The sequence below is a fragment of the Cynoglossus semilaevis genome, chromosome 5 (assembly GCF_000523025.1).
Source record: "Cynoglossus semilaevis isolate Cse_v1.0 chromosome 5, Cse_v1.0, whole genome shotgun sequence".
NCBI lineage: Eukaryota > Metazoa > Chordata > Actinopteri > Pleuronectiformes > Cynoglossidae > Cynoglossus > Cynoglossus semilaevis.
In genome coordinates, this window is record NC_024311.1 from 6,568,411 (window position 1) to 6,592,883 (window position 24,473).

General features: G+C 38.1%; 2 protein-coding genes across 3 annotated transcripts in view; both read left to right on the top strand.

The window, feature by feature from the left end:
* ttc17 (tetratricopeptide repeat domain 17) overlaps positions 1-8,232 on the top strand; it is a 14,275-nt gene extending 6,043 nt beyond the window's left edge. Inside the window, exons 12-26 of one of the 2 annotated variants that reach the window (XM_025055428.1) lie at positions 169-284; positions 631-787; positions 1,015-1,086; positions 1,472-1,696; positions 3,002-3,022; positions 3,140-3,221; positions 3,861-3,977; positions 4,626-4,921; positions 5,039-5,192; positions 5,295-5,415; positions 6,046-6,205; positions 6,365-6,448; positions 6,870-6,989; positions 7,082-7,225; positions 7,369-8,232. In XM_025055428.1, the coding sequence (XP_024911196.1) occupies positions 169-284; positions 631-787; positions 1,015-1,086; positions 1,472-1,696; positions 3,002-3,022; positions 3,140-3,221; positions 3,861-3,977; positions 4,626-4,921; positions 5,039-5,192; positions 5,295-5,415; positions 6,046-6,205; positions 6,365-6,448; positions 6,870-6,989; positions 7,082-7,225; positions 7,369-7,500 (2,001 nt within the window). In that variant the 3' untranslated portion in view covers positions 7,501-8,232. Of the gene's footprint in view, positions 1-168; positions 285-630; positions 788-1,014; positions 1,087-1,471; positions 1,697-3,001; positions 3,222-3,860; positions 3,978-4,625; positions 4,922-5,038; positions 5,193-5,294; positions 5,416-6,045; positions 6,206-6,364; positions 6,449-6,869; positions 6,990-7,081; positions 7,226-7,368 lie in introns of both variants that reach the window. The other variant, XM_008310153.3, reaches the window with a different exon arrangement.
* Positions 8,233-16,805: 8,573 nt separating this feature from the next.
* The window catches only part of hsd17b12b (hydroxysteroid (17-beta) dehydrogenase 12b), a 14,704-nt gene continuing 7,036 nt past the window's right edge, over positions 16,806-24,473 (top strand). Inside the window, exons 1-6 of the mRNA XM_008310158.3 lie at positions 16,806-17,133; positions 22,145-22,191; positions 22,476-22,551; positions 23,231-23,338; positions 23,436-23,500; positions 24,089-24,133. Coding sequence (XP_008308380.1) covers positions 16,956-17,133; positions 22,145-22,191; positions 22,476-22,551; positions 23,231-23,338; positions 23,436-23,500; positions 24,089-24,133 — 519 coding nt within the window. The 5' untranslated portion in view covers positions 16,806-16,955. The remainder of the gene's footprint in view (positions 17,134-22,144; positions 22,192-22,475; positions 22,552-23,230; positions 23,339-23,435; positions 23,501-24,088; positions 24,134-24,473) is intronic.

The following is a 24,473-nucleotide window of genomic DNA, read 5'->3' on the forward strand; positions in this document are numbered from 1 at the left end:
CAAAATGACTAGTTCTTTTCTACATGTAGCTTGTGGTAGATGAAGAAAAAAATGCTATTTTTTTTTTTATTCATCTGTGTGCATGTCTAGCCTACCTCTGTTCTCTAGATCATGCTCTTAACAGTTTTCGGTAGGATAGAATTTCCTGATGATATACTTTTGCTTTAGGACATACAGCGGATGTTGTGGCCTCAGAGGACCGACTGTGCCCAAGAGTACCCAAGTGTTCCTCCTCCACACCTGCTTCCAACTTACCACCTTCCACCTGAGGCTCAGACTCTCAGGTCAGTGTTTATAACCGCATGAGAAAATCATGATAGTTTCTGTTAGCTGCTTAGCTTTGTTCTGGGACAATTAACCTAAAAGTTTTATATGAATCAAAGAAATGAGTCAAACAAGAATTATTTATAGTCCTTACGTTTGCAAGCAACAAATAAAATTAATATAGTCACTTTCAACATTGATGTTAATTTAACAAAAGGTGGGAGGTGTGAATGTCATCACATCTGTCTTAATCTTCTGTATATTCAGAATCAGATCTTTTTATTTATGTTTGTCAACGTTGCACTTCACTGAGCCATTTAGTGTGTGTTACCAAAACTCTTACGATGTCAGCTGTTGTTTGTTCAGCCCTTTGGCGTCACTCCTCTACGGGAACAGCGATCCGTCTCAGACGGTGGCTGTGCCAGACTGTGGGCCCGTCCCTCAGCCATATCCAGCCCTCCTGCCAGGCTCACTGGACTGGTCGCTGGAGGAAAAGAGGTTGCCGGATCCATTTGCCTCCCAGGTGAATGTCCTTAAAATAGGAAAATGACCCACTCAATGTGTTGTTGTTTGCCGTGCTTTGTCTGTAATATCTTTTATTTGAGTAACTTATCAAAAGACAAAACATTTCTACTAAAAGCATTTTGTTAAGAGTATGCGTGTGGGAGATTGCAGTGTTTGTGGTATAAAAGGTTATCACTGTTTTTTGTGTAAATATGATGCCCGCAGCAAACCTGTTTATGTTTACAGATCTTGCACTTACGCAGTGGAGGATGGACACTTGAACAAACTGGCTCCAGATTGGCAGAAGCTATGAAGCAGGTACAATGTGCCATCACTCTTTTAAGGGGCAGTTGCAGGTTTGAATCCACCAGCTGCCAAGTTACCACTGAGGTGCTCTGAGCATGGCACTGTCCCCACACACTGCTCCCCGGGCAGATTAAAGCTGCCCACTGTTCACTTTGGTGATGGGTTAAAAGCAGAGGTCACAGTTCGTGTGCAGTGGTGTGTGTCACAATGACAAGGAGTTCACTTTCCTTTCCTTTCATTTCCTTTTAACATGTTATTAGTGATGTACTCCCTCTACTGAAAATTTAAATCTGAGTTTCAGTTTCAGTGCTGTCACAGTTCTCACTCAAACTTGACAATCACTTGGATGAAGTCCTTTTTCACAGTCACAGCTAACAGACTCTGTTTGTATACACAGGCCACTATACCCCGCTGGCAGATCCACAATGAGGCAGCTCTATTCTGGCGAGCCAAAGGCAATGGCAGCCAAGCCCTACAGTGTATGCGCCAGGTGTTGAACTCGGTTCCACCTTCCCAGCGTCACTTGCCCTTCACCAACGCTGCTAACCTGCTGCTACACTACGGCTTGACCTCCCAAGCACAAACGCTGCTGGAGCAAGCATTGGCCCTCAATGAGCCAGAGGTAAAGGTTATTATGACCTTCACACACAAGGCCAGCGTACTGTTCACCATGAACTTTAGTTATACACTTGCAATGCTGTTATTAAAGACATCACTGCTTGGGTTGCCAAATGATTAAAATGAATTTGAATCTCATTCTTCTCACAGACGTTGTGAATTAATCATGATTATTTGAGACAAATCACCATTCCTAAATATGATTTTTTTTTTTTGTAGGTGTATGGTGTATGTGTTTTACATATTATTTTGATTTGGTTCAATCCAAATGATGTAATCATTAAAAAGGCCAAAAAATCAAGAATAATATGCAGAAGAATAACTCAAAATTTAGCTTTATAGGGTTGCTGGATTTACTGTGCATCTTGGCAGTGGCTTGTAAAACATGTCCAGAGTTGCTTAAAAATATTGCTGAAGCACTTGTCCTGAACAGTATTAATTTAATTGATTTTCCCTCTGTAGTTGCATTTATTCAAGTGTTTAGTTTTGTTGTACTGTATTGGCTTATTTAGCCTAACTTTATATACTTTGTGCAGGTAGTAATATTGTATCTATGAAGTTTGCTTGTTTGTGTAGTGCAGATCTGTTGATATTGAGGATACACAGGATATAGTTTTGTTTCTAATTATCTCTTGTAATAAGAACAACATTTTGCTACTCTATAGTTGCTCTAGTATTCTATTCTTTGACCTTTATGGTTTGCACTTTAATGTGTAAGTGATGTTAAATCTTATTGTGTTAATTAAGTAAACTAAAATAAATTGCCAACATTTAATTTTTAAACAGAGTAAAAAGATTCGTCTTTAAAAAGTAGTGATCAGGGACAGCACTAATTCTTCATTAAACTTGTTTATTGGAATTTTGATAGATGATTAAACTGCATGTTGACAAATTAATTGTTGGGTGGCAGTTCTGTGACCTTGGCTGTGTAAAACTGCAATATGTGACCACTAGGGAGATGAACTGCCCCCTGTGGTAAAATGCAGCCTATTCCTGCCTCCACTAAAGAGTTTTCCTTGTGCTAAATAGAGATCTGGACAGTGTTTCTATAATTTGTAAGGTAGTCCACAGAGACCTGGAGCAGAGCGGACTACTGCTGATGTTACCACATCTTGTATCTCAACAACAGATGGAAAATGAACAGGAATGGCTTATTCAGTAGTTTGTAGTGTGAGTCAAACTTGGTGGTTGTACACAGGGACAATTAGCTGTTGTGACCTCAGGGAAAGTATGTGGCTTGTTTTCAGTTTCTAACAATGTCTAACAAATATGTTCACTGCTACATTTTTATATGCATTTCTTTGCCTAGCCCCACACTCAGCTCAGTATGGTGAGTCTACGATTGGCCCAGGACAATGTGACAGGTGCTCTGGCCCTGTTCCGCCACGTCCTGGTAACCGCACTCTCCTCTTCCTCTTCCTCCTCATCCTTTGCCGGCTGTGAGCAGTGTCGGTCGTGTCTACCTCTGCTGCGTTGTCTCCAGTTTTATCCAGTCCTTTACAATCTTTCACACCGACAGCTCTGCCCACGTGAGTAACTCCAACCCAAGTTGACTCAAACTATTTAATCCAGAAATCTGACTACATTGTACATGTCTAAAGTAAAAACAAAAATCATCCATATTTAACCCCTGGTATCATAACTTGTTATAAAAATTAATAACTTTATCAAGGTGTATAGTTGTTACAGGCTGTACAGTATACAGCGACTGTACAGTATATGAAAAGGTTGAGGTTGTGGTTTGTTGCAGATGAGCCTGCAACTACAATTACACTAATGGTCCGTCCCCACGAGTGGCTAAATGAAACAAATGTCTTCTGATAAGATTCATCCGCCCCTTTTGTTATGTATCAGTGGGAGTGAAGTGCATAGTGTTTTGAAGTGGAGAATATTTTCCACTCAATAATTCAGGCTGCAGAAAAAAGCTAATGCTAAATTTAGAAGCTTTCTGTTCTGTCCACAGCTAAATATTGTTCTCGTTGAGTACATTGAACACATCAGGTGAAACGGAGTGAACTGTCCTATGTCAGCCTGAAGATTAATAGAACATATCCAACCATCAACATCAGTTCTTTTAAATCACATATTGGTGGCAGTAAAACTGGTTGGAGAATGGAGTGTTTTTTTCCTGTTAACTAATCATTTTTCCTATCCTTACATTAATATAGAGGGAGCTGTTGCCTGTATGTTGGAGGAGGACTTGAATATACAGCTGGAGGAATGGGAGGGGGAAAAGCCAGATGCAACTGTAATTTCTCCAGTTGAAAACTCATTGCTTTTTGAAAGTAAGATTGAAATGAATTATGTCAAAAACATGTTTGTTTTACATATAATAATAATATTATAATTTCAAAATGTGTCAAAGGTGCAGTAAGTCTAACTTCACCCACAGCACATTGTGACAGGTCTCAATCCCTGCTCGCTTGCCATTCAATCGCTTCCAGCTATTTTACATAAGTTAGTAGTTATCACAGACTTGAGCCTTGTATGGTGAATGGAACAGATGTCTTCTTCTCGGCTGTTCCAGTGAACTCGCAGTGTAGAGTGCAGTTGCAGCAGACAGAAGAAAAAAAAAATGTTCAAAAATAGCGTAAACTCCCTGGAATAATGAGAGACAAGAACAAAAAATGTGTGGTCCACATTTTGTCCTGAAAATATACTAAATCGATGTCGGTACAGTGGTGTGTGGCTTTTGTGTACCGTTAATGCCCTATAACTCTTTTGTGGCAAGGTCCATTTATTATTTACATTAAAAATATATCAGTAGGGACTCACTGTATGCTATCCAAAAATACCTCAGGCACATTTTAATTTTCCTCCTGTTTGCAAATTGCTGTTTCTGTTATTCACGGTCTAATAAGTGTTCTGTACCTGTATCTGTACTTCTAACTGTACCCAACTGTTATAACATTCCACTTTTCATTAATCAACAGAGGTTGTCCTGGACAGCAACGGGTCAGGCAAAACAGCTGGACAGCACCTGGTTTCTTCCTCTCCCACAGGAAAAGCTAAATTTTCCACAGCATTTGGAGGTGGAGAAGTGGAAGGGGAGGAGGAGTGGCAGCTGAAGGAAGACCTGATGGGAGCATTTGAGGGCGCACTGGATGTTTCAGGCAAACGAGGGGACCTGCGTGGTATACGGGTGCTGAAGAATGACCGTGTGATGGGCTCCCGTGCCAGCGGTGGCCCCTGCTTTGGAAACTGTGAAGATGACGAGGGAGCAGAGTGGGTTAGTGTGTTATCTTTGTATTTTGATAAAATGTCTAATTATCAGATTAATGTTACATTTATCAGGTGGGATGATAGGAAGAAATGTGCAGAAATAAGCTGTTTTATTCCCACGTAGATCACCTTCCAGGTAAAGCGGGTCAGGAAGGCTAAAGCGGACGGGACAGATAGTGTCACCAGCTCTGACGACGGCCAGCATGAGGAGTTGTTGCCAGGAGGACACTCTGTCCTGGAGATCAGCGGGCCAACTATTCCGTCACCTGGTCCTTCAGGTATTTTTCCTTTAAACTATATTGTACACAAACAAGCACAAAGATTCTGGGCATTACCCAGCTGACAGAGATGTCTCTGTGGTTTTGGTGTTTCTCTCTCAGGTCGCTGGAGGGACTACACAAGTCTTGGCTGGCCTGGGCCGGAGGAGTGCCAGCGAACAAGAAGAGTAGACTTGACCACTGTGGCCAGCACCTGGTTAGCTGTGTCTGCCAAGAACATTGAGTAAGACTTTTAACCTCTGATTAAAGAGGATTCTTGTTCTCACTGCTGTGAGAGTACAAGAAACTTAAGAAGGTTAAAACATACAAAGTATTTTATCCCCTTGTGTTTCCATATGGCCTCATTGACTGTAACAAGACAATGCTTGTAATCCAACTGCTTTAAAGTCTGTGTGAAACTGTTGAATCAACTTTAAGAATACCGAGGAAAAATATTTTAGATTGATGTTCCACTGAAAAACTATTTTTTGTCTTTAATGCCTAAAATGTAATCTTGGTGCCAACGTAATATGAACTAAGTCTTAGGATAAGATAACTGTTCACAGACTTGTAGCCTAGTGGTTACAACTTACAGGTTCAAGCTTGTGGTCGGCTCCTGTACATTACCAGTTTATATCTCATAGATGACAAATCTGTGGTTTGTTAAGAATGCAGCAAAAGCTCCTGGCTTCCCCAGAGCAATAAAAGTGTTACTGAGTGCTGCTATGTTCCTGGTGTCAGTCACTAAACCTTAGTGACTTAGTGGCTTTGTTGCACAGATGGGTTAAACTCAGAGGGCAGATATTGTTGTGTGTAGTAATAATGCATGTACCATGACACATAAAGATCTCTCTTTTTCTTGTTTTTATTGCAGCATCACAGACCACATAGACTTTGCCACGCCACTCCAGGAGCCCGCAGCTGAACCTTTATGCAACGCCAACCTTGCCGCAAGCATGCACACCCTGGACCACCTGGCAGGAGTGGCCAATCGTGCTGCCATCCACTATACTGGAGAGAGTCAACTACGTGAGGTACTGTATACTGAGGCAGATTCCCTGTTCCTTTAAATAATGTTAACATTTTAATAACATTGAGGTTTTACTAGAGCAGTTCTTTAATGCATCTATGTTCTCAAGCTAGCACCACCTTATACCATTAATGTTACACATTACACACCTTGTCTTTAACAGGTCCTGCAGAACCTCGGCAAAGATAAGTTCTCCCCCCAGTCCTTTGAGCAGGTGGGAACACGTATCGCTAAAGTACTAGAGAAGGTAAATGCTTCCTGGAGTTATGTCAACCGAAACTTGTGCATTAAAGTATCCAACGTGTTATATCTTTATGCAAACTAAAGATAATTTTTCTTGCCTTTTGTCTTACAAAACATACATAGACTAGAGCTGTATGATTTCAAGATAAAATGTGCGCTTGCGAATACAATGTTTAACATTAATTAGTTAGTAGTTAATTAGTTAACTAGTAATTTGCAATATGTTTTATATTGACATATTTTGTATTACAACAGTGTATTTCTCAACTTGAAATATCCAAAACCAAATCATTGAAGTAACCAAATAAAGAATTGTGTTCATAATTTATAATACATTTTTTAGCCCTTGTTCTAAACACCAGATGTTCTTCACTTGTTGCCAGATGTGCCTTTTTTGTCTACTATATCTGCAATTTAATCCACAGAACCAGACATCATGGGTGTTATCCAGCATGGCTGCTCTTTACTGGAGGGTGAAAGGTCAAGGCAAGAGAGCCATTGACTGTCTGCGGCAGGCATTAAACTACGCCCCCCATCAAATGAAGGTAAAATTAAAAAAAATTACTTAACCACCATTTTTAAACAATAAATCGAAATATGAAAAAATAAATATCTTTGTTGTTGTTGTTTTAACTAGGATGTGCCCCTTATTAGCCTGGCCAACATTTTCCAGAATGCTCGCCTGTGGGAAGATGCTCTTACGGTGGCACGTATGGCAGTAGAGATCGCCCCACACTTTGTTGTGAACCACTTTACCCTAGCCAACGTTTACATAGCAATGGTAGCACATTTTCTGTTCAGTTGCTAAAATAGAAAATAAAAATACCTGTTATGTACAGAAGCACTGATGTGTGTGTGTGTGTGTGTGTGTGTGTGTGTGTGTGTGTGTTTATGTACTGTGTGTGTACTGTGTTGTATTTGCAGGAGGAGTTTGAAAAAGCCATGCACTGGTACGAGTCCACTTTGAAGCTGCAGCCTGAGTTTGCCCCCGCCAAAGATCGTTTGAGAACCATTCAGTGTTACCTTCTCACCAAGAGGGATCGCCGTCAGCCCTAAAATGCACTGCTAGTTTAAATAGACGAAGTCCCACAATCATATACACACATACACACATACATCTGTTTAGTACCTGCAGCAAACATGAATATTTCAAAAACTCCAATGTGGAAAAAAGCTGAGGCATCATGATTTATACCTCGTTGTATTGGGCTTTTATCATCTACCTCTAGCTTTTAGAATTAGGGTTGGACGCAGAAAACAAGTAGAAAACTGTGCTGCACAACTGGCTTCCAACAGCAGAACCAAACCAGTCAGATCCAGTTTAAACTGTCAAGTGGAGAAGCATCACCATATAGCACTGCAACAGGGAGATGGAACCATGTTTTAATTTATGGTTTTAATTTGAAAAGAAAAAAAATGCTATTTTAATGCCATTCAACATGATTTGCTTAAATACTTTTGCTGGGGTGGTGAGCAATACACTTCTCAAATCAGAGATGAGGTGAGACAATTTAAATTGCATTTTCCCAAATCACTTCTGCCTTGTAAAATGAATTGGAATTTTAATTTTTGCACTTTTTACCTATCATTCCTATTTATGTGGGACCTACAATGATTTTACTCCAAGCTAATTTAAAAACAACACAAAGGAAATTATATTAAAATGCTATTTACATGTGCTTCTTAACTAAAGAAATCTTAAGGTTAAAAAAACTTGCCATTGACCACCTATTAAAAACATGCAAAACTCTAATATTGTACAGTATTAAAGGCAGCATTTGGGTTTTACCTGTTTGTGTGTCAGTTCTTTGTGTTATTAATGGTTTTAATTTTCTAACTATTAATCAAATTCTACTATGAGGTTTTGTGAAGATGCCCTATCTGACCTGGTGGCGCCACTTTCCAGTCTGCTAATCTATGATTTATTTTTTGAGTTGTGTAGTTCTTCAAAACAAACTTACAAAGTTAGCAGTTCTGCTAATGAAGCAATAACATTTTTGGTTATTCATAGTCACCCTAATAAGACATAAACCTGCTCAGTAAGTGGCCAATGACCTATGATATATGTTGAGATATGCAGAGTGTGAGAGGCAAGATTGAAACCATTTCATACAAATTTGTTCTATTGATTTATCAGTTACAGATACACTGATGTGTCCTTCAGAGATACGGAAAACTGCTCATTGCTAAAAAGTGCAACCAATAGCACCCATGTGAAAGTGTGCTTTTTTTTCTCTCCCACTGCTGCTTTTTTCTGACTAATGCAAAAACTAAAAATAGCACAAGCACAGTGCAGTGTGCTATATTTGGAATCCTGTAAAGGAGCACGATGAATGCAGAGGAGCTGAAGAGGAGGTACAGACTGGTATAAACACCATTCTGCACCACAGAGGGAAATGCACTGCTGCATTACTAAAAGACATTTATAATTGTGAGCCTTTTGGTCTATTTCTGAGCCACTGAATCGTTTCCCACTTGGTTCTGGAATGTTTTTGTATGAATAATTGACTGGAGTGGTATTTTTGATTCACTCTGTCTTGACAGCAGTGTATAAATAGTTTGTGTGTAGCAGAGTGTGTATGGATTTGCTAGCAGTGTGTACCTCAAAGTAACAGCTCTCTTATGTAACAGACATGTGAGCTGGCACACAACACAGACACTTTGCAGTGAATGGGTACGTGTGATGCGCCGCACCATTGAGATTTTTCAATGATTGGTTACTGAATGGTAGTAGAATAATAATACACACATATACACACATATAATTTAATATAATAAAGATACAGGGAACAACCAACATTTTCTTTATTCATAAACTTTATTTCTAAAACATCTTACGACACATTCTGCAATTAAAAACCACTTCCACAGATGAACAGGAAATTCAGAGTTTGATTTGTTGCCTTTTGTTGTCGGATAATTGTTGCAAAATCACCAAAACTGCACAAAAACTTCTTTAGGATGTGGGAGACATTTGTGTTGTTAAGAAATACCTAGGCTAAAGGCAAACATTCAGGCACACTCACTAAGGCTATCAAACAATTCTTTAATAATCTCTGCAGGTGTGACATTTTTCTTGCTAACAATCCATTGAGATTGTAAAAGAAAGAAATTCATAAATCTAACCTCGAATAAGCAAGGGGTGCATCACTGCCATCATCATCTCTTTGGAGGGCCACATCAGTAATCAAGTATTATTAAAAAAAAAAAAAACAATGTTTGTGACAGTGCACGTGATAGCATTAATTTTGGGCTGTCGGTATGTATGTATATATATACACACACATGATACTGTATATAGCTACTCCCTACAGGAGGTATCCAGTAATGCATTTCTTAAAGAAACACGCTGAAAAGACAGTCCATCAGTCTCGTGATTCGACGAGATCAAATTTATTTTTTGGCACTAAATCCAATGCAGTAAGTTCTTCACCAGGATGCTGCCTGTTTTTGCCTCGCAGTATACAGTATACTAGGCCACCTTTTGCAGAAAAACCCGCAGCGCCAGGCATGTTGAGCACGGGAGTTATAAATAGCATCATGGTTCGGCCAAGAGCCGCTCCGTTACTACGCGTTTCTGCATTCTGCCCTGTATGTGCAGGGGGAGAGTCTGCAGCCAGGACTGAGGCAGAGGCAGAGGCAGAGGCAGTCTGCACCTCTCCTCACTCTGCTCTGCATCACCGACCTCATCACCAACATCTACATCGTTACACTGGAGGCCACTACTCTGTGTGTTTAAAGAAAACCGTACCATTCGTAGACACAATTTCAAGGCAATGTTGTGTTAAATAAGAGAGGGGGGGGGGGGGGGGGGGGGGGGGGCCCCCCCCCTTTATGACGGCGGACCGGCCTCATGGCCAGTGGGGCTCTGTAGTTACTCACCATGTTGGTCTTCCAGTGATGTGAAGGAGTGGAGTAAAAAAACAACAACAACCAAAATAAGACAGAGGAAAATGTGTTCTTCCTTCTTCAGAACATTATCTACAAATACACATGTCCAGCTGATATTTAGTTGGACTTAAGCGGCTTCTGTAGCCAAATAAGATGCAATGGAGGCGCCTGCCAGTGCACTTCAGAGTGGGAGATTCTCTACGTGACGTCAATGTCGCTGATGCAGCCCCCGGCACACACAGGTATAATTTTGATTTATCCATGTATTTTAATTAACACATATTTGTAGTTTTACCAGAATGGCACTGGTCGTGTTTTTGTGTGACCAGTTACTTTACATACGGACCCAAACGTAGCTTCTGCACACTTGGGTCATTTGCTTGAGAATTGTGTGATGTTCAATTTACTATTCCGAAACACCACTATAAGGAGATGCTTTGTCGTGTACGCGCAACAGTCGTGCGTGAATATGCAGGGAGGGAGGGAGAGGCGGGAGCTCGCAGCCGTTTCTCAAACGTTGTAGGCTCGAAATTCCTCCAAGGAACCTCTGCCAGCTTTTCTTTTTTCATCACGCGCGAGCTAAAAATAGAAACGGGGTTGGATCGTGATCCAGAAATAGATAGGGGGCATCACTCCTATAAAAGGCACACCATTCAAGAGTACAGTGTGTGCACAGTGTGAGGAAGCGAAAAGCTTCGCCGTGTTTAAAGAGAAAAATGTTTCAAATGTATTTCATGATTTATTCTGAGGGAAGCATTCCATGCCTTTGACGGAGGCTGCACTGCTGCAATGGTGAGTTTCACCACTGTTTTCTACAGGCTTTGCTGCATGATTGTTCGGGTCTTTTGTGCAAAGAAGAGACGTGGATGTGGATATTTCATTAACGCAGGGATCTCCCTCACTAGGAGCTTCAATTGTTGTATAATATAGTCTATTTTATCCGTGTACAGTTGCTGTGATCATTGTTTTGTCAGGAAAGAGTTCAGCTTTTTGGATGAAGACGATTTCTACACTGTGCGGTGTCTGGGGAGCTGTCCGCCTGTTGTGGTGCTGAAGTCGTTAGAACCGGTTTGTCTCTTTTCTACTGATCGTCCCTACATCGCTGTGGTCACTTACTATACTAATGGATGGATGGATAAGATCTCTGATTGAAGGGCTTGACAGGATTTTTTTTCTCCTCTTTTTGCATGCACTGACTTGGATTTGTCAGGTTTTCTCGCAGAAACTAAAAGACGAGTAGTCCCCACGACTCAGGTATGTAACTACCACTATAGTAAAAGGCTCGTTTGCAGATTTTCATGCCAAAATCTGTTTGCGTATCCGAATAATTTAGAGTCGTGACTGCTAAAAGTGAGTAAGGCGCGTTGCTGCGTCAGTAGCGTCTGGATCAGTGCGCTCAGACAGATGGGGGAAATCGTGACCGGCTTGGAGACGCGTCCACAAACGCAAGGCTGTGCGGCCCAATGAAAACGGAGCGAGGGTGGGGCCCCTGCTTCAGCTGCTGGAGGTTTGGAGCAAGATTAACCCTTTGTAAATAGGGAAAACTAAAAAAAATATCTAGAGATAAACTATATCGTGAGTCACGTACGAACGATTACTGTACTCGTTTTTTTTTCACTCATATTAAGCCAAAGCAAATTAACAAAAGGACCCTGTGTTCTTTACTGCCTAGTGTATTTCCATCCTAATATACTCCATTACTGCTAAGTGTTTGGTGTAAATTCGAATAAATGTAAAAGGGACCGTGTGTCAGGTGCTTTGGCCTCCTCCTTAGGTGCTGCTTTCCTCTGCATTGCCATTGGTAGATGGAGACACGTCCCGTCCAATGATATCACGGCCAACACAGTGTATAACAGCAGCGATGATGCCGCCTCTCTCCTTATTGCCAGTCCTCTCTAATGCATGGCTGGATGCTGCTGCAAAGCAGTGTCCATTCACAGGGTCCCGACCTCTGGCCGTAACTGATGATAAACTATACAGCTGAGCTCTAGATGCAGATTGAAACACTATCACAACCCGCCGGTGCGCTGGGTGTGGGTTTGGGGGGAGTTGTCCGTCACGAATCTTTTTGCGGTCTGGGCTTGCTGTGATTACATGACTCTGGGAAGCCCTTACCCCAAAAAGCATTTGTGGAGGACATGAACGTCGCTGGTGTTATTTGGAGAGAGTCACAGTGCTGCTGTTAAAACGAGAAGAGGCTTGTTAAAAAAGACCGAGGATCGGATTTGCAAAACAAGTCAACAAGTGTGCCATTAAACGGTGGAAAAAAGGAGATTTGTTGGAATTCTGCATTTAATGGTATCCATTAACCCAACCATAATCATTTAAAAATCCCGATCAGTAAAAAAAAAACAAAAAACTATTCGTAATACCTACTAATTAGGTGTGGATAAATTAAAACAAAACACTGCAACATTTAGGTGCTGCTTGTCTTAGAGATTCTTACAGTCTTAAGAAGTCATCAAACCACTATGCACAAATAAAGCACAAAGTAAATGTCAGTAAAATAGACACAAACAATAAGTACTGTGAAGCCAAACTATTATTGTATTGTTACACGTCACCAGCCTTAACCTCATATCTGGATACACAGAATACACTGCTGTAAATATAAAATATAGGTTCTGTATTCTGAAACTCTGATGAATCAGAATGTCTTCATAGACTCAGACAAATTGTGTGTAATGGACATTTCTCTCTCAGCTGTGTAATTTTATATACTTTGTGATACTCTTTGTCAAATGTGTATTTTCTATATATTCATAGTACACAAAAAATATTGAAAAATGCAATCCACACAGAAGAACAAATAACAAAACTATTAAAGCCAAGCGTCATTTAGAAGATAGGCATCTCTTTCTTTTTCTTATTTTTTATTAATTAAGTTATTGTATTGTTGTCTTTTTCTTACATTAAAAACATTGTTTGTTCAGCCCACTGAGGATACAGGAACGTAGAAATGTATTAGGAATGTACTTTACAAACAAGGAGTGGGTGAGATTTGAAAAGAAAAAGGAAAGAAATAACAGAGTAATGAACACATTTTTATTTCTGTTGAAGTGTCAAAGCTAAAAACATGTTGTGAATGTTGTGAATTTTAAACATGAATTTAACGTCGCTGGTCATCTTTCCATTCTTCTTTTGTTTCTCCATCTCTCATTCATTTATTTCTTTATTGATAAATAACAATGCAATAAACAACAATATTTGTAGTTTGATTTTAAAGGCAAAATAACATTAAAATCAAACTCTGTGACATTCTGTGAGTTGTTAGGTAATGTCTTTACGTAGTGTAGAGTTCATGTTTGTTTTTAGATTAACACAGTTCAAATTCTTAAAGCTATTCTTTGATAATAAATTTAACACTTTGAAGTTTAATTGCTTGTGTGTCCCTTTTTAAAACATTTAAATTACAGCCTCTTTTTGGTTTAGTGATGTCTCTCTCTCTCTCTCATTCATCACACACACACACACACACACACACACAAACACATGATTCTCTGTGGAGGCACATAAAGACGTGTGTTTAATCAACTTACCCTAAAGACAGGAAATAAGGAAGATCAGTCAGCGTTAGGACATGCTCAGAAAATATTATCTCTGTGTAGTCTACCTTGTGTGAGATATAAAATTTGGACTTAAGATGTACATGAGAATTAGATGTAGCTCATTATTGCTCAAATATATTTCTACATTTAAAAATAAAAGAACGGACTGTTGTGCACAGAATGTTGTGTACTGTTCTGAGTAATTCTGCTTGCCTGGTAACCTGTATGATTTGAGTTTATCATTTTAATTTATTCTTCATTATTCTTCATACTATTGTGGTAAATTAATACAGGTATTTGTTAATTTACCTAATTTCAAATCCATACCATCTTGATATGGGTTCCTTATTTCTTCAGAGATGGTGTTATATCTATAGTGACTGAAAATGTATTGTTTTTGTTACTGTATGTCTAAAATGAAATTGCCTTTTACACTTGTCAGAATGAGGGGAAACATAAATAAACATTATTAAACCATGATTTTCTCGCCAGTGTGTTGTGTATTTCAGAGTTTACTTCCAATAAAAAAATATAAAATGTGTTTTGATACAAATTTGTATTCATTACATATAATTTTCATGTTTATTATTTTTGTTTCTAGTATTATTAATCAAGTCTCTTCGTGTGAGTGTGGTCATAATTCTGTTTTGTCCTTTAACAAATGAACTTTTCTTTCTGCAACGCTACAATATGTTTCTCTCAGCAACAGACTCAAAGTTGAATGTAGCTTGGTGTAATGCATCTAATTATGTAAATAGTGTTAAATAAAAACTATGAAATATTTATTTTCATAATTATCACAGTAAAGAGTAGACTTTCATTATTAATACTTCACACTCACATGTGAACTTTACACACTATATCAGATCACAATTACCAGCCAATCCAACGATGACTTAATGACTTAGGTATACTCAATAATAATTGTATCCTTGTTCTTTTGGAAACTTATTCGACCCCTGTTTACCATTGCTGCATTTCTATTTTTAGATTTAATTCAACTTATGTAACACTCACATCATGGACTGCTGCTGTCTCTTCTACTTGGTCGACTTGAGCACACCATGTCTTATGTATTGATTTCAATTTAATAATTAACCCTTGTGTAATGTTCATATTGTTGTTACTCAGCCAGTGTTTGTGGGTCTGATGGACCCGTTGCATTTTGTTGCTTTTGATGCCTCACAATCAACACTTTTATGTTAAAATACTGAACAGATGTTTGCCTTATCCCAATTACAAGCAGTATAAACAATATATATGGTTAATATTTGCCCTTTACCTTTGTTAGGTCACATTTATATGTTATAGGTATGTTCTGTGTACCTACACTCTGTCCTCCTCCTGTCTAGGCCTGCTGTGTGTGTGTGTGTGTGTAGGTGTGTAGGTGTGTGTGTGTGTGCGTGCGTGTGTGGGTGCATGTGCGCGTGTGTGTGTGGTACACAGAACATCAATTTCCACACTTCTATTAGCCCCGGGTCCAGTGGACCCGAACATCTTATATGTAATAGAAATGTGTAGGGGGGGTGTATGGTGTGTGGTCATTAAATATGTATTCTGATATATGTTCTTCACAGAAAATGAGCCAAAGCCAGTGAGTCTCAGTTTGAAAAATTAAATAATTATATCATTTTTCTTTTATTAAAAAGTGAAAACGGGTCCCACAGACCCGAACACCACACAAGGGTTAAACTAATTTACACAAAGTGAGGAAAACAATCATAAATAGTTAATAAATAGTTAGTATTATAGAAAATGTTTTTAACACTTCCTTTTTTAAATACACACACGTTTTTTTCCAAAAACCTGCTCTCTGAATTTCTTTGTGGTCTAATATTTTATACATTTCTGAAAAAATTAAAAATAATTCTGACTAATTAAGGTTTGTTTCTAGATGTTATGCCATATTGTGATAAAAAAAACACAATTGAATGGAATCAGATTTATAATTAGCTGTAATGGCATTATAATAACAAACTCCATCAGTCTGTCTAAAATATATTATTTGACACAGAAATTAAGACACACTGATTATATTTTTTTATGCCATGCTTAATAAATAAATTGTATCCATGGAGAGATTCATACATGTGGAATTATTCTAATGTACACAATAACAATTTTTGAGTACAGCAGACAGTGTATATTGTTCAATTGAATGCTCTGTCAACATACAGTATATACAGTTGACATCAATATGTGTGACTGTATTACAGTGTTACTCATGACACATATGATGTAGTTTTCTTGAACATTATTAAATTGTAGCAATCAGTGTGTCAAAAAAATAAAAACTATTTGAAAGAAACTAGCAGTCCAATTTCTTTGAAAAATCCCTCTTTGGTTCACAAAGAAGAAAATGCAATTCACATTGTTTTTTAATGTGCTTTGTTTTCTTACATTTCATTATTTTTAAAATTGTTTTACTGTTGTATTAATACACATGCATTTAAGAGAACAAACAAAGTAATTTGTTTAACCCTCAAAAAAGTAAAAATACAGAGCGATTTTAATGAAGACATGCAGCTAAAAGCTTAAAGTATTGTCATTCAGGTCATCTGTATATTATTAAGCATTTTACAGTGTTGGAGACAATCCATGTCATTGCAATACATATACATTTTTTAAAACAAATATTAACATGAAAACAAAACATTGAAACAAATAGGTCTTCATAAAATGATGTATTTTATTAACCTGGTTAATTAGTAATGCAGAAACAATACATAGCGTCCTGAAACTAAATCACCACACATTGCAAAAGCTCCGTGTTTTTTGTACTTTATTTATTTATTTTTTAATTTATTGTGACTTACTATTTATCTTATGAAGAAAAAAACAATGACGTTTTCTACTGGTAGGTGTCAGTATATCGGTGTCTTCCTATCTTTTTCTCAGTGCGCGAAGAAGAAAGTGACCAATTGTGACAGCGCAGAGCTAATGCGGATATCCTGAAATCTTTTCCAGTGTAATAGTTCATGTTTCGCTTGTTGACTTATCACTGCACTGACGGTCGTGGTTGCCCAGACAGTCATACAGACGTAGAACAGTGTTAGTGTTTGTTCTGCAGGAATGTCGTCCAGTGCAGAAGTCGTGTTTAGGGCCTTAGAGACTCCGCTGCTCTGCCTCGGTGCTGTCACCGCGGCCTGGATCTCTCTGTGCTCCGTCTATCGGCTTCTGTCCAGCTTCAGAGTCTGGGTCCTGGGAAACGGGCAGGTCGTATCTCCTACTAAACTTGGCAAATGGGCAGGTGAGGTTACACGCAGGGTTAACAGTCACGAATGTTTTGTATAATTTTAGTACAAAGTTCCCAAACGACGTTTCGTCTAGAGCCATGGAAGTTATAAAGCGATGAACATATGAGCTCCAGTTATTCCTTTGAATTACTCAGCATGCTATCATGTTAGCCTTGGTGGTAGTGGTAGCTGCAGACAGTTGTAATGGTTTATGAAAAAGTATGATTTTGGTTCAGTTATGATTTATGCAGAGAGACAATTTTATGTTGAATATCAAAATATAATCAGCACCTTATTGATATTTTGTTTATTAATTAGGTTGACCCTTCAGTGTGTTGTAATCCGTTGAGAATTGTGTAAAAAGCAAGATCTTAAACATCATCATAAACTGCGACTAGTAAAAGTTAATGCATGGTTCCGGTTCATTTTGTTTTACATGTTTGATGGTTTGTTGTCTTTTTGCCTTTTGCTTTAAAATGTTTATGGGTGAAAATATGAATATCTAAGCAAATCCATGCAGTTTTCCTGCATGTCCTTCCCCTCAGGGATCTCACCACCCCACATAAGGAACTGATTTTTGGACAAAATGGTTGAGATTATTTTTATTATTTTTATTTTTAATTTTGTATCTCAAGTATTTATAAAAGAGTACCAAACATACAAGGAACCTGATTGTGGAATGCTGTACTACATTATTGCTAAAACACAGCTACAGATTCACTTATTTCTGCTTCTTGTGGAGTTCTAGTTCATTTTTTACCTAAATGTTCTGTCTTCTGCTTAAATATTCATTTATTTATTTCTACTGTGTATTTAGTTTCTTACTACTAACCATCATCACTCTGTACAATGCTCGGCTGAATAATCACACCCACATTGCATAACATGTATGAATAGTTTACCTTATCATGGACTCATAGGTCAGCTGAGTAATGACAGAACATTCTGCGCATGAACAAGTCATTTATTTCTCTGTCATGGCTGCATTCTTTTAAACTCTCTTTGTCCCAGCAAGGGCAGTTGATGCTTTTCAGTTTCTTTGACAGAATAACAAGGACTTTACATCATTACTAATAAACTTTAGTAAAGCATGAAAGTAGGATCATATCTTGTGGGGATTACAAACCCAGTCTGAACGGTGTCCATTTGTCCTTCCTCCATATTGTCTGAACCTTGAAGTTTGAACTACAGGTGCTGTAGTATACTTTTTTTTTTAGAACATGTTGCTGAAGTATAGCAAAAAGTATATTGCAGACTAAAAGTAATGAATATTCAAGTGGTGTTTCAGTTAAATTGTATCAGTTTGTTGTGCAGAAAACAAAAACATCCTGAGAATGGCTGGTAATGTTGCATATTGTCCCGTTATGTCAACAATAATGAAAGGAAATACTTAAGTTATTTTGTTTTCAGTGATGTATGTATGCACATTGCTGCTGTTGTTTTTGTTGGTTTTCATTCACAAATCCTGTTCCACAGGAGTGCACTACATTGAAAGGCCAGTGGGATTATGTAACAGCACCCGAGCTGTTAAAACAGCACAGAACATGCAGGACTCTTCTGGTTCATTTACACAGACGTTTATGTGTATGTGTGTGTGAGTGTGTATAGTTTTAGCAAACAACCACTGCTAGGACATTTTTGCAACTTATTAAATTCTTAAAAATGGTAAGGTTTTTATTTGGCTGTCAGCCGTATGTCATATGAGTGTGTTTTTTTGGCTTATATGATGTAAAGATGTTTCAATGGGAAATATTTTATATTTTTACATTTGTTTAAACATTTTTACAATTAGTAAAATATTAAATAAGACACCTATTCCCATGAGGGTTTCACACATTGTTTCAGAGCACACTGATATAAAACCACAACTTCAAATGTAGGACAGGATGCAGGTGTATTTTAATCCAGACTGTTTGCATAGTTGTCCTTTTTTTTGCACTTAACATGTTTTATGCGAAAGTTATGAAGTAATTACCTCAGGGTCAACAGGGTCAATATATTGTGATATTGATTTGAGGAGCACCTGTATACTCTCAGCACTGATGATTTGGGATTTATTTTTTCAGAAATAAAGTAAACATACTGTGTGTTTGTTGAAAGAATTCATATAATTTATTTTAAAACGAATCATGGCTGCTGCAAAGTTCCCGCTGTTCTAAAGGGTGACTGTAACCCTGGACCTAACGTAATAAAATGATCTCCACTGTGACAACCAACAAATGGCAGCATGATCAGATCAGGTGGGTAGCCTAACCTATATTTTAAAACAGACGGCACATCCTTAAACAGACCTTGTGGTATTTGGGTGAAGTGATCCGTAGACTTAGCTGTAAAAGCTCTCTATCCTGTAATGACAGCTACAAGTTCATTCTTAAAAAAACCCCAAAATAACCCAGCCTTTGTTCCGATCATCACTGAGCACGCAGACTCACCCTCACTTTTCCTTACTCCATTTCTTCTTCTTCGTCTTTGTGCTATTTTTGGTTGCCCCCAGGATATCCCATGCATATGTTTGATCTCCCCCTTCTGTTTATGCTTGCTGCAGCCCTCTGGGTTGTTGGCACCTGAGCATTATCTGTACACAGGGAGATCAGCTTAAAAACAGATGGGTTCAGTAAAGGGTAAATACAAATTGACATTGTTGCCGAACTAAAAAGTGTTTTATACCTCCTTATACCACTATATACCTATAGTGTATTTTATACCTCTATGTGCATTTCTTTCGCTGCACTGTATGCCACAACAAATTCCTTGTAGGTGAAAACCTACCTGGCAATAAAAATGTTTCTGATTCTGATTTTAAAAATAAAACCACATTTTAAATCAGTTGAAAAACTTAAACAAAATGCTCATAAAATAAAATGATAAAACTTGTCAAAGCCGAGATAACTGTCAGACATGTTTGACTTATGACATCTCATTTTTACCATGCAACACAGAATAGTGATTATGAAAAGAGATTGTAGAATTAATATGTGAGTTTGTAATGCAAATCCTTTATTTATCACAGGAGAGAAGACCTCAAGGGTTGATTTGTGGCTTGTACTCTAATTAGTGAATATGTTGTAAGATGTTTTTGTGCTGTACTGGATTGTTATGCACGAGTGGGTGAGATAAATTAATTTGTTGGGAGTATCACCTTGTTAATGACACAGCTGAGTGAGTCTTTTTAGTCCTAGTTTTTGGTATTTATCCTAAATATGAATGTGTATAATGTGCCATTGAAGCCTCAGCCTAGATTCTCAGTTTTCCAGTTCTTGTTTCTGCTAAGTCTGTGTGGGAGGCCCTCACACATTCCCCAAAACAAACAAACATACAACACAATAAAAATGAGGACCACAAAATTGTAATCTAAACAATAATTGTTCGTTGACTTTGAATCATGAGCAGAAAAACCCCTCTGCGTTGAGTGGGTGAGATAAATTAATTTGCACCTGCAAGTGTTAGGTGTGACACGAATTGAAACATAGGTTCCACAAGCAATTCTTTTTATGATCCTCCGTATGAACGTTGTGTCCAATGATCAGAAAAGCCCAGAAGTTTGCCTTATTTAAAGTCTGTGCCTATGTACATATGGAGAGATACAGTAGTTAGAAAATTTCAATTGTGCATGTACATTCAAAGAACTTTACTTTTTGACGTAAAGAGCCAGGAATGCATCAACATGGTACCAAAAGTATAGAGACACATTTGGTGACATTTTGGTCCAACTAGGACTTAAAGAGATATTGAATCTATGTTGCAAATGAACAAAAAAGCATTAAAAAACACTAATAACCAAAATTAATTTAAATGTTGCGATATATATTTTTAGTCTACACAAACCATCCTCGGTGTTTGTTTGTTTTGTATCCACTGCATCTTTCATTTCTCTGTGCATTTAGTGCCAGAATAGTATTGAATGAGATTGTACCAAGGAGCACCTCTAAACATAACAGAAGGACAATACAAACATAAGTTGTTGCTCCTAAATCTGGTTTAGAGGCTACATCAGGGACATTGTACCGCGTTGACTCTGAACGTCCCCCTTTCCCTATCCACGTTTGGTTATCTTTAGCCTATGATGTGATGAATCGTTGCCACTGAAAGATGGGAATTGCTAAAAATAGGCCCCTCGCTGCTGCTGCTGCTGTTGCTTTTTGTGCCACACAGTTCCAGGGCATTCTACGCTCCACTGATGACAGAGAAGACCTCAACCTCCCACTCCCCCCACTCTCTCTCCCTCTCTCTCTCTCTCTCCCTCTCTCTGCCTCTCTCTCTACCTCTCTCTCTGCCTCTCTCTCTGTCTCTCTTTAATTCTCTCTCACTGTCGTCCCTACTCTTTGTCTTTTAACCTTGAAATTGACTTATTGTATTTACTTAAACCCCTTGTGCTGTTCCATTATTGTCCCTCAGGAGCCACATGATCCTGAACTCATCACATCTTTATCGCCGTTTTCTGTTTAATTCTGAGAATGTACCTGTAGGTGGTGCTGTGGATCTATTTCTTCGATGTTGCCTTTTTTGTATTAGAATTCTATTTATTCCCTGTTCTTGGATCTCGAATAGGCCTCTTTTGTAAAAGTGATGAAGGCTAAAGAACGCAAAACAGAACAGTGATTTTTAAAAATATATAATGTAGTAGTATGTGAGTTTGTAATGCAAGCCCTTCAGTTATCACATGTGAGACTTCAAGGTTTGATTTTTGGATTGTACTGTAATTAGTGAATTTGTTGTAAGATGTTTTGTCCTGTACTGATTGTTATGCATGAGTGCGTGAGAGGAATTAATTTGTTGGGAGTATCACCTTGTTAATGACACAGCTGAGTGAGTCTTTTTAGTCCTAGTAATTTGTATTTTATCCTAAGTTAAATGTGTCATTGTCATTGAAGCCTCAGCCGTGATTCTCAGTTTTCTTGTTTCTGCTAAGGCTGTGTGGGAGGACTTTTTGTCTTGACTTAACAATTTGAGAGTTTTTTTTTTTTAAATGACACTAACAAGATTATTCTAATCCTGTCTTTTCTTCTTTTTTTTGTCTTCTTCTAGTTGTCACTGGAGCCACGGATGGAATTGGGAAAGCATACGCAGAAGAGGTAATTCCCTGCATATCTGACTCTTACCCATGATGCCAGACACAGAGGACACAAAGGAATGAATCCATCTTCTATCCTGTCACACATTAAGTCGTTATAGTTGACCTGACTCTGCAAAAAACAGCTGCAACTGCTGCCTAATTAATTATTTGTGTGCAAATCTTATTTCTGTGCTGTCAGGCTTTAATCATTTTGACAGGTCCAGTTAATTTCTTGTGCTGTTATGCTTCCAATGGGCCATGAGTGATGACATATGTTCATGCATTTTATTGACATATTTGCAGCTTGCCCGCCGAGGCTTTGCTATCGTGCTGATCAGCCGCTCTCAGGAGAAGCTGGATGACGTTTCCAAAGCAATTGGTAAGCAGTTTGTTTCAAACACACTATATAGGTGAAGACAGAATTGTGGACAGATCTCTACTATATCTTAAAAAAATGGATGGAGATATTTAGTATAAATTTTGACATTAATCACAGTGAAAAACGGCATGTAACTCAGTATTACTCGGTTTAATTCATCAGTGAAAACCAATCCCACATCCTGCAGTCAAGGGGAATCGGCAGTACCTGCCGTACACAGGCAAAAAGACAAATATTGTTTATATCTTAAGTATGACAGCAGCTTGACTGGAGTTCTGTCTTAATGATCCATACAGCTAAACAGTCTCATTTATCCTGAGAGTGAAATGTTGCATCCGAATTGCACTGTGTAACAGTCCAGCTGGGATAAATGACTAGCGACTGAATGATATTGCATTGCGTTGCATTGCGTGTCTTGCACAAGTGATCTTTTATAGAACGAAGATTCAAACAGGACCCATATGGTTTTGGGCTATGAAGCAGTAAAACTTCCTGCAGGAGATGAAAGTGAATTTGTCCTGTTAAATTAAAGATTTCTCTGAAGGGATGAATATCTGCTCATTGATGATAAAGGAAACACTTTAAGAGTTTCACTCTTAGTTTTCTTGTCCCTTTCCAACTGAAAAAGTCTTCCTGCCTGTTGTCTCTCCTAACTGTTTCTCGTTGCATTTTTGCTCAGAAAGCAAATGTGGTGTGGAGACCAAAACCATAGCAGTGGACTTTAGTGCTGTCGATATTTACACCAAGATAGAAGAAGGACTTGCAGGGGTGGAAATTGGCGTACTGGGTAAGACTGCAGCTTTTCTTCTCCTGTTCAATATGGTGATGAATTTTTAAATCTAATCTGTGTATTCTGTGTATATATTTATTTATTTGTGCTATAGTTAACAACGTTGGAATATCCTATTCGTACCCAGAGTTTTTCCTGAATGTCCCAAATATTGACACGGTAAGTTGACACCAAACTGTATTTTATATTTGAGGTGATAAATTGTTAGGCATTACAGTTTTTCCTTTTTGCATTTGAATTATTATTTGTGATTTTGGAATGTAATGTCATGAAGTTTTCAGGGCACACATTTTGGATTATTGGTCAGTAATTGTTTAACACTTGTATATAAAAAAAGGTCGTATGAGGAAGAACAGAACTTCTGCCCCTATTGGAACCCTATTTACAACAGCTGTTGTACTTTCTGCACTGCTGAAAATGTGGGGGGGAAATGTCATCGTTGATTAAGTGGAGAAAAAAAGAAACTTATGTCAAATATATCATTTAATGTTATATAATAAAGTTTGTAAAGGTTACATTAAGTGCTATATGATTCTTAGGGAAGAATCCAATCATTAATACTGGGTTCACTGCTAGATAGAGCAAAAACCAGATGGCATAGCAAAGTATAATAATGTATAAATACTTTAAAAATGACAATTTCTATTCGAAGTAAATGTTAAAAGGCATTTTAAACATACAATATAATATAAAGTATACAGTTCTTATTACTGCATTTATAATTTCTCTTGTCCTTCCTGTTTACAGTTCATTGACACAATGGTTAATATCAACATAACATCTGTGTGTCAGGTGAGTGTCAGCATTCGAAGCATTGATTTGTTCACAGCTTTTGAAGCAGCTGTTAGACTATTTTGCAGTATTTGACAGAAAGCATATCAAAGTTGGTTGCATCACTTTTTCCCAACACTATTCCAATATGCTGCAGGATGATCAATATTTATGAGCCATGAAGTTGCATCCACTACATCTTCTGGATCCGTTCTTTTTTGTTTTTCTGTATTCTTTTGGCTATTAAGAGAATCTGGTTTAAACATCTATTGATATCTTAAGAATACCGAGGAGAAGGGGTTTTAGAAAATATAATGAGTCTACACATACAGCACATCTATAGCCATGTCTGTATGAAAAA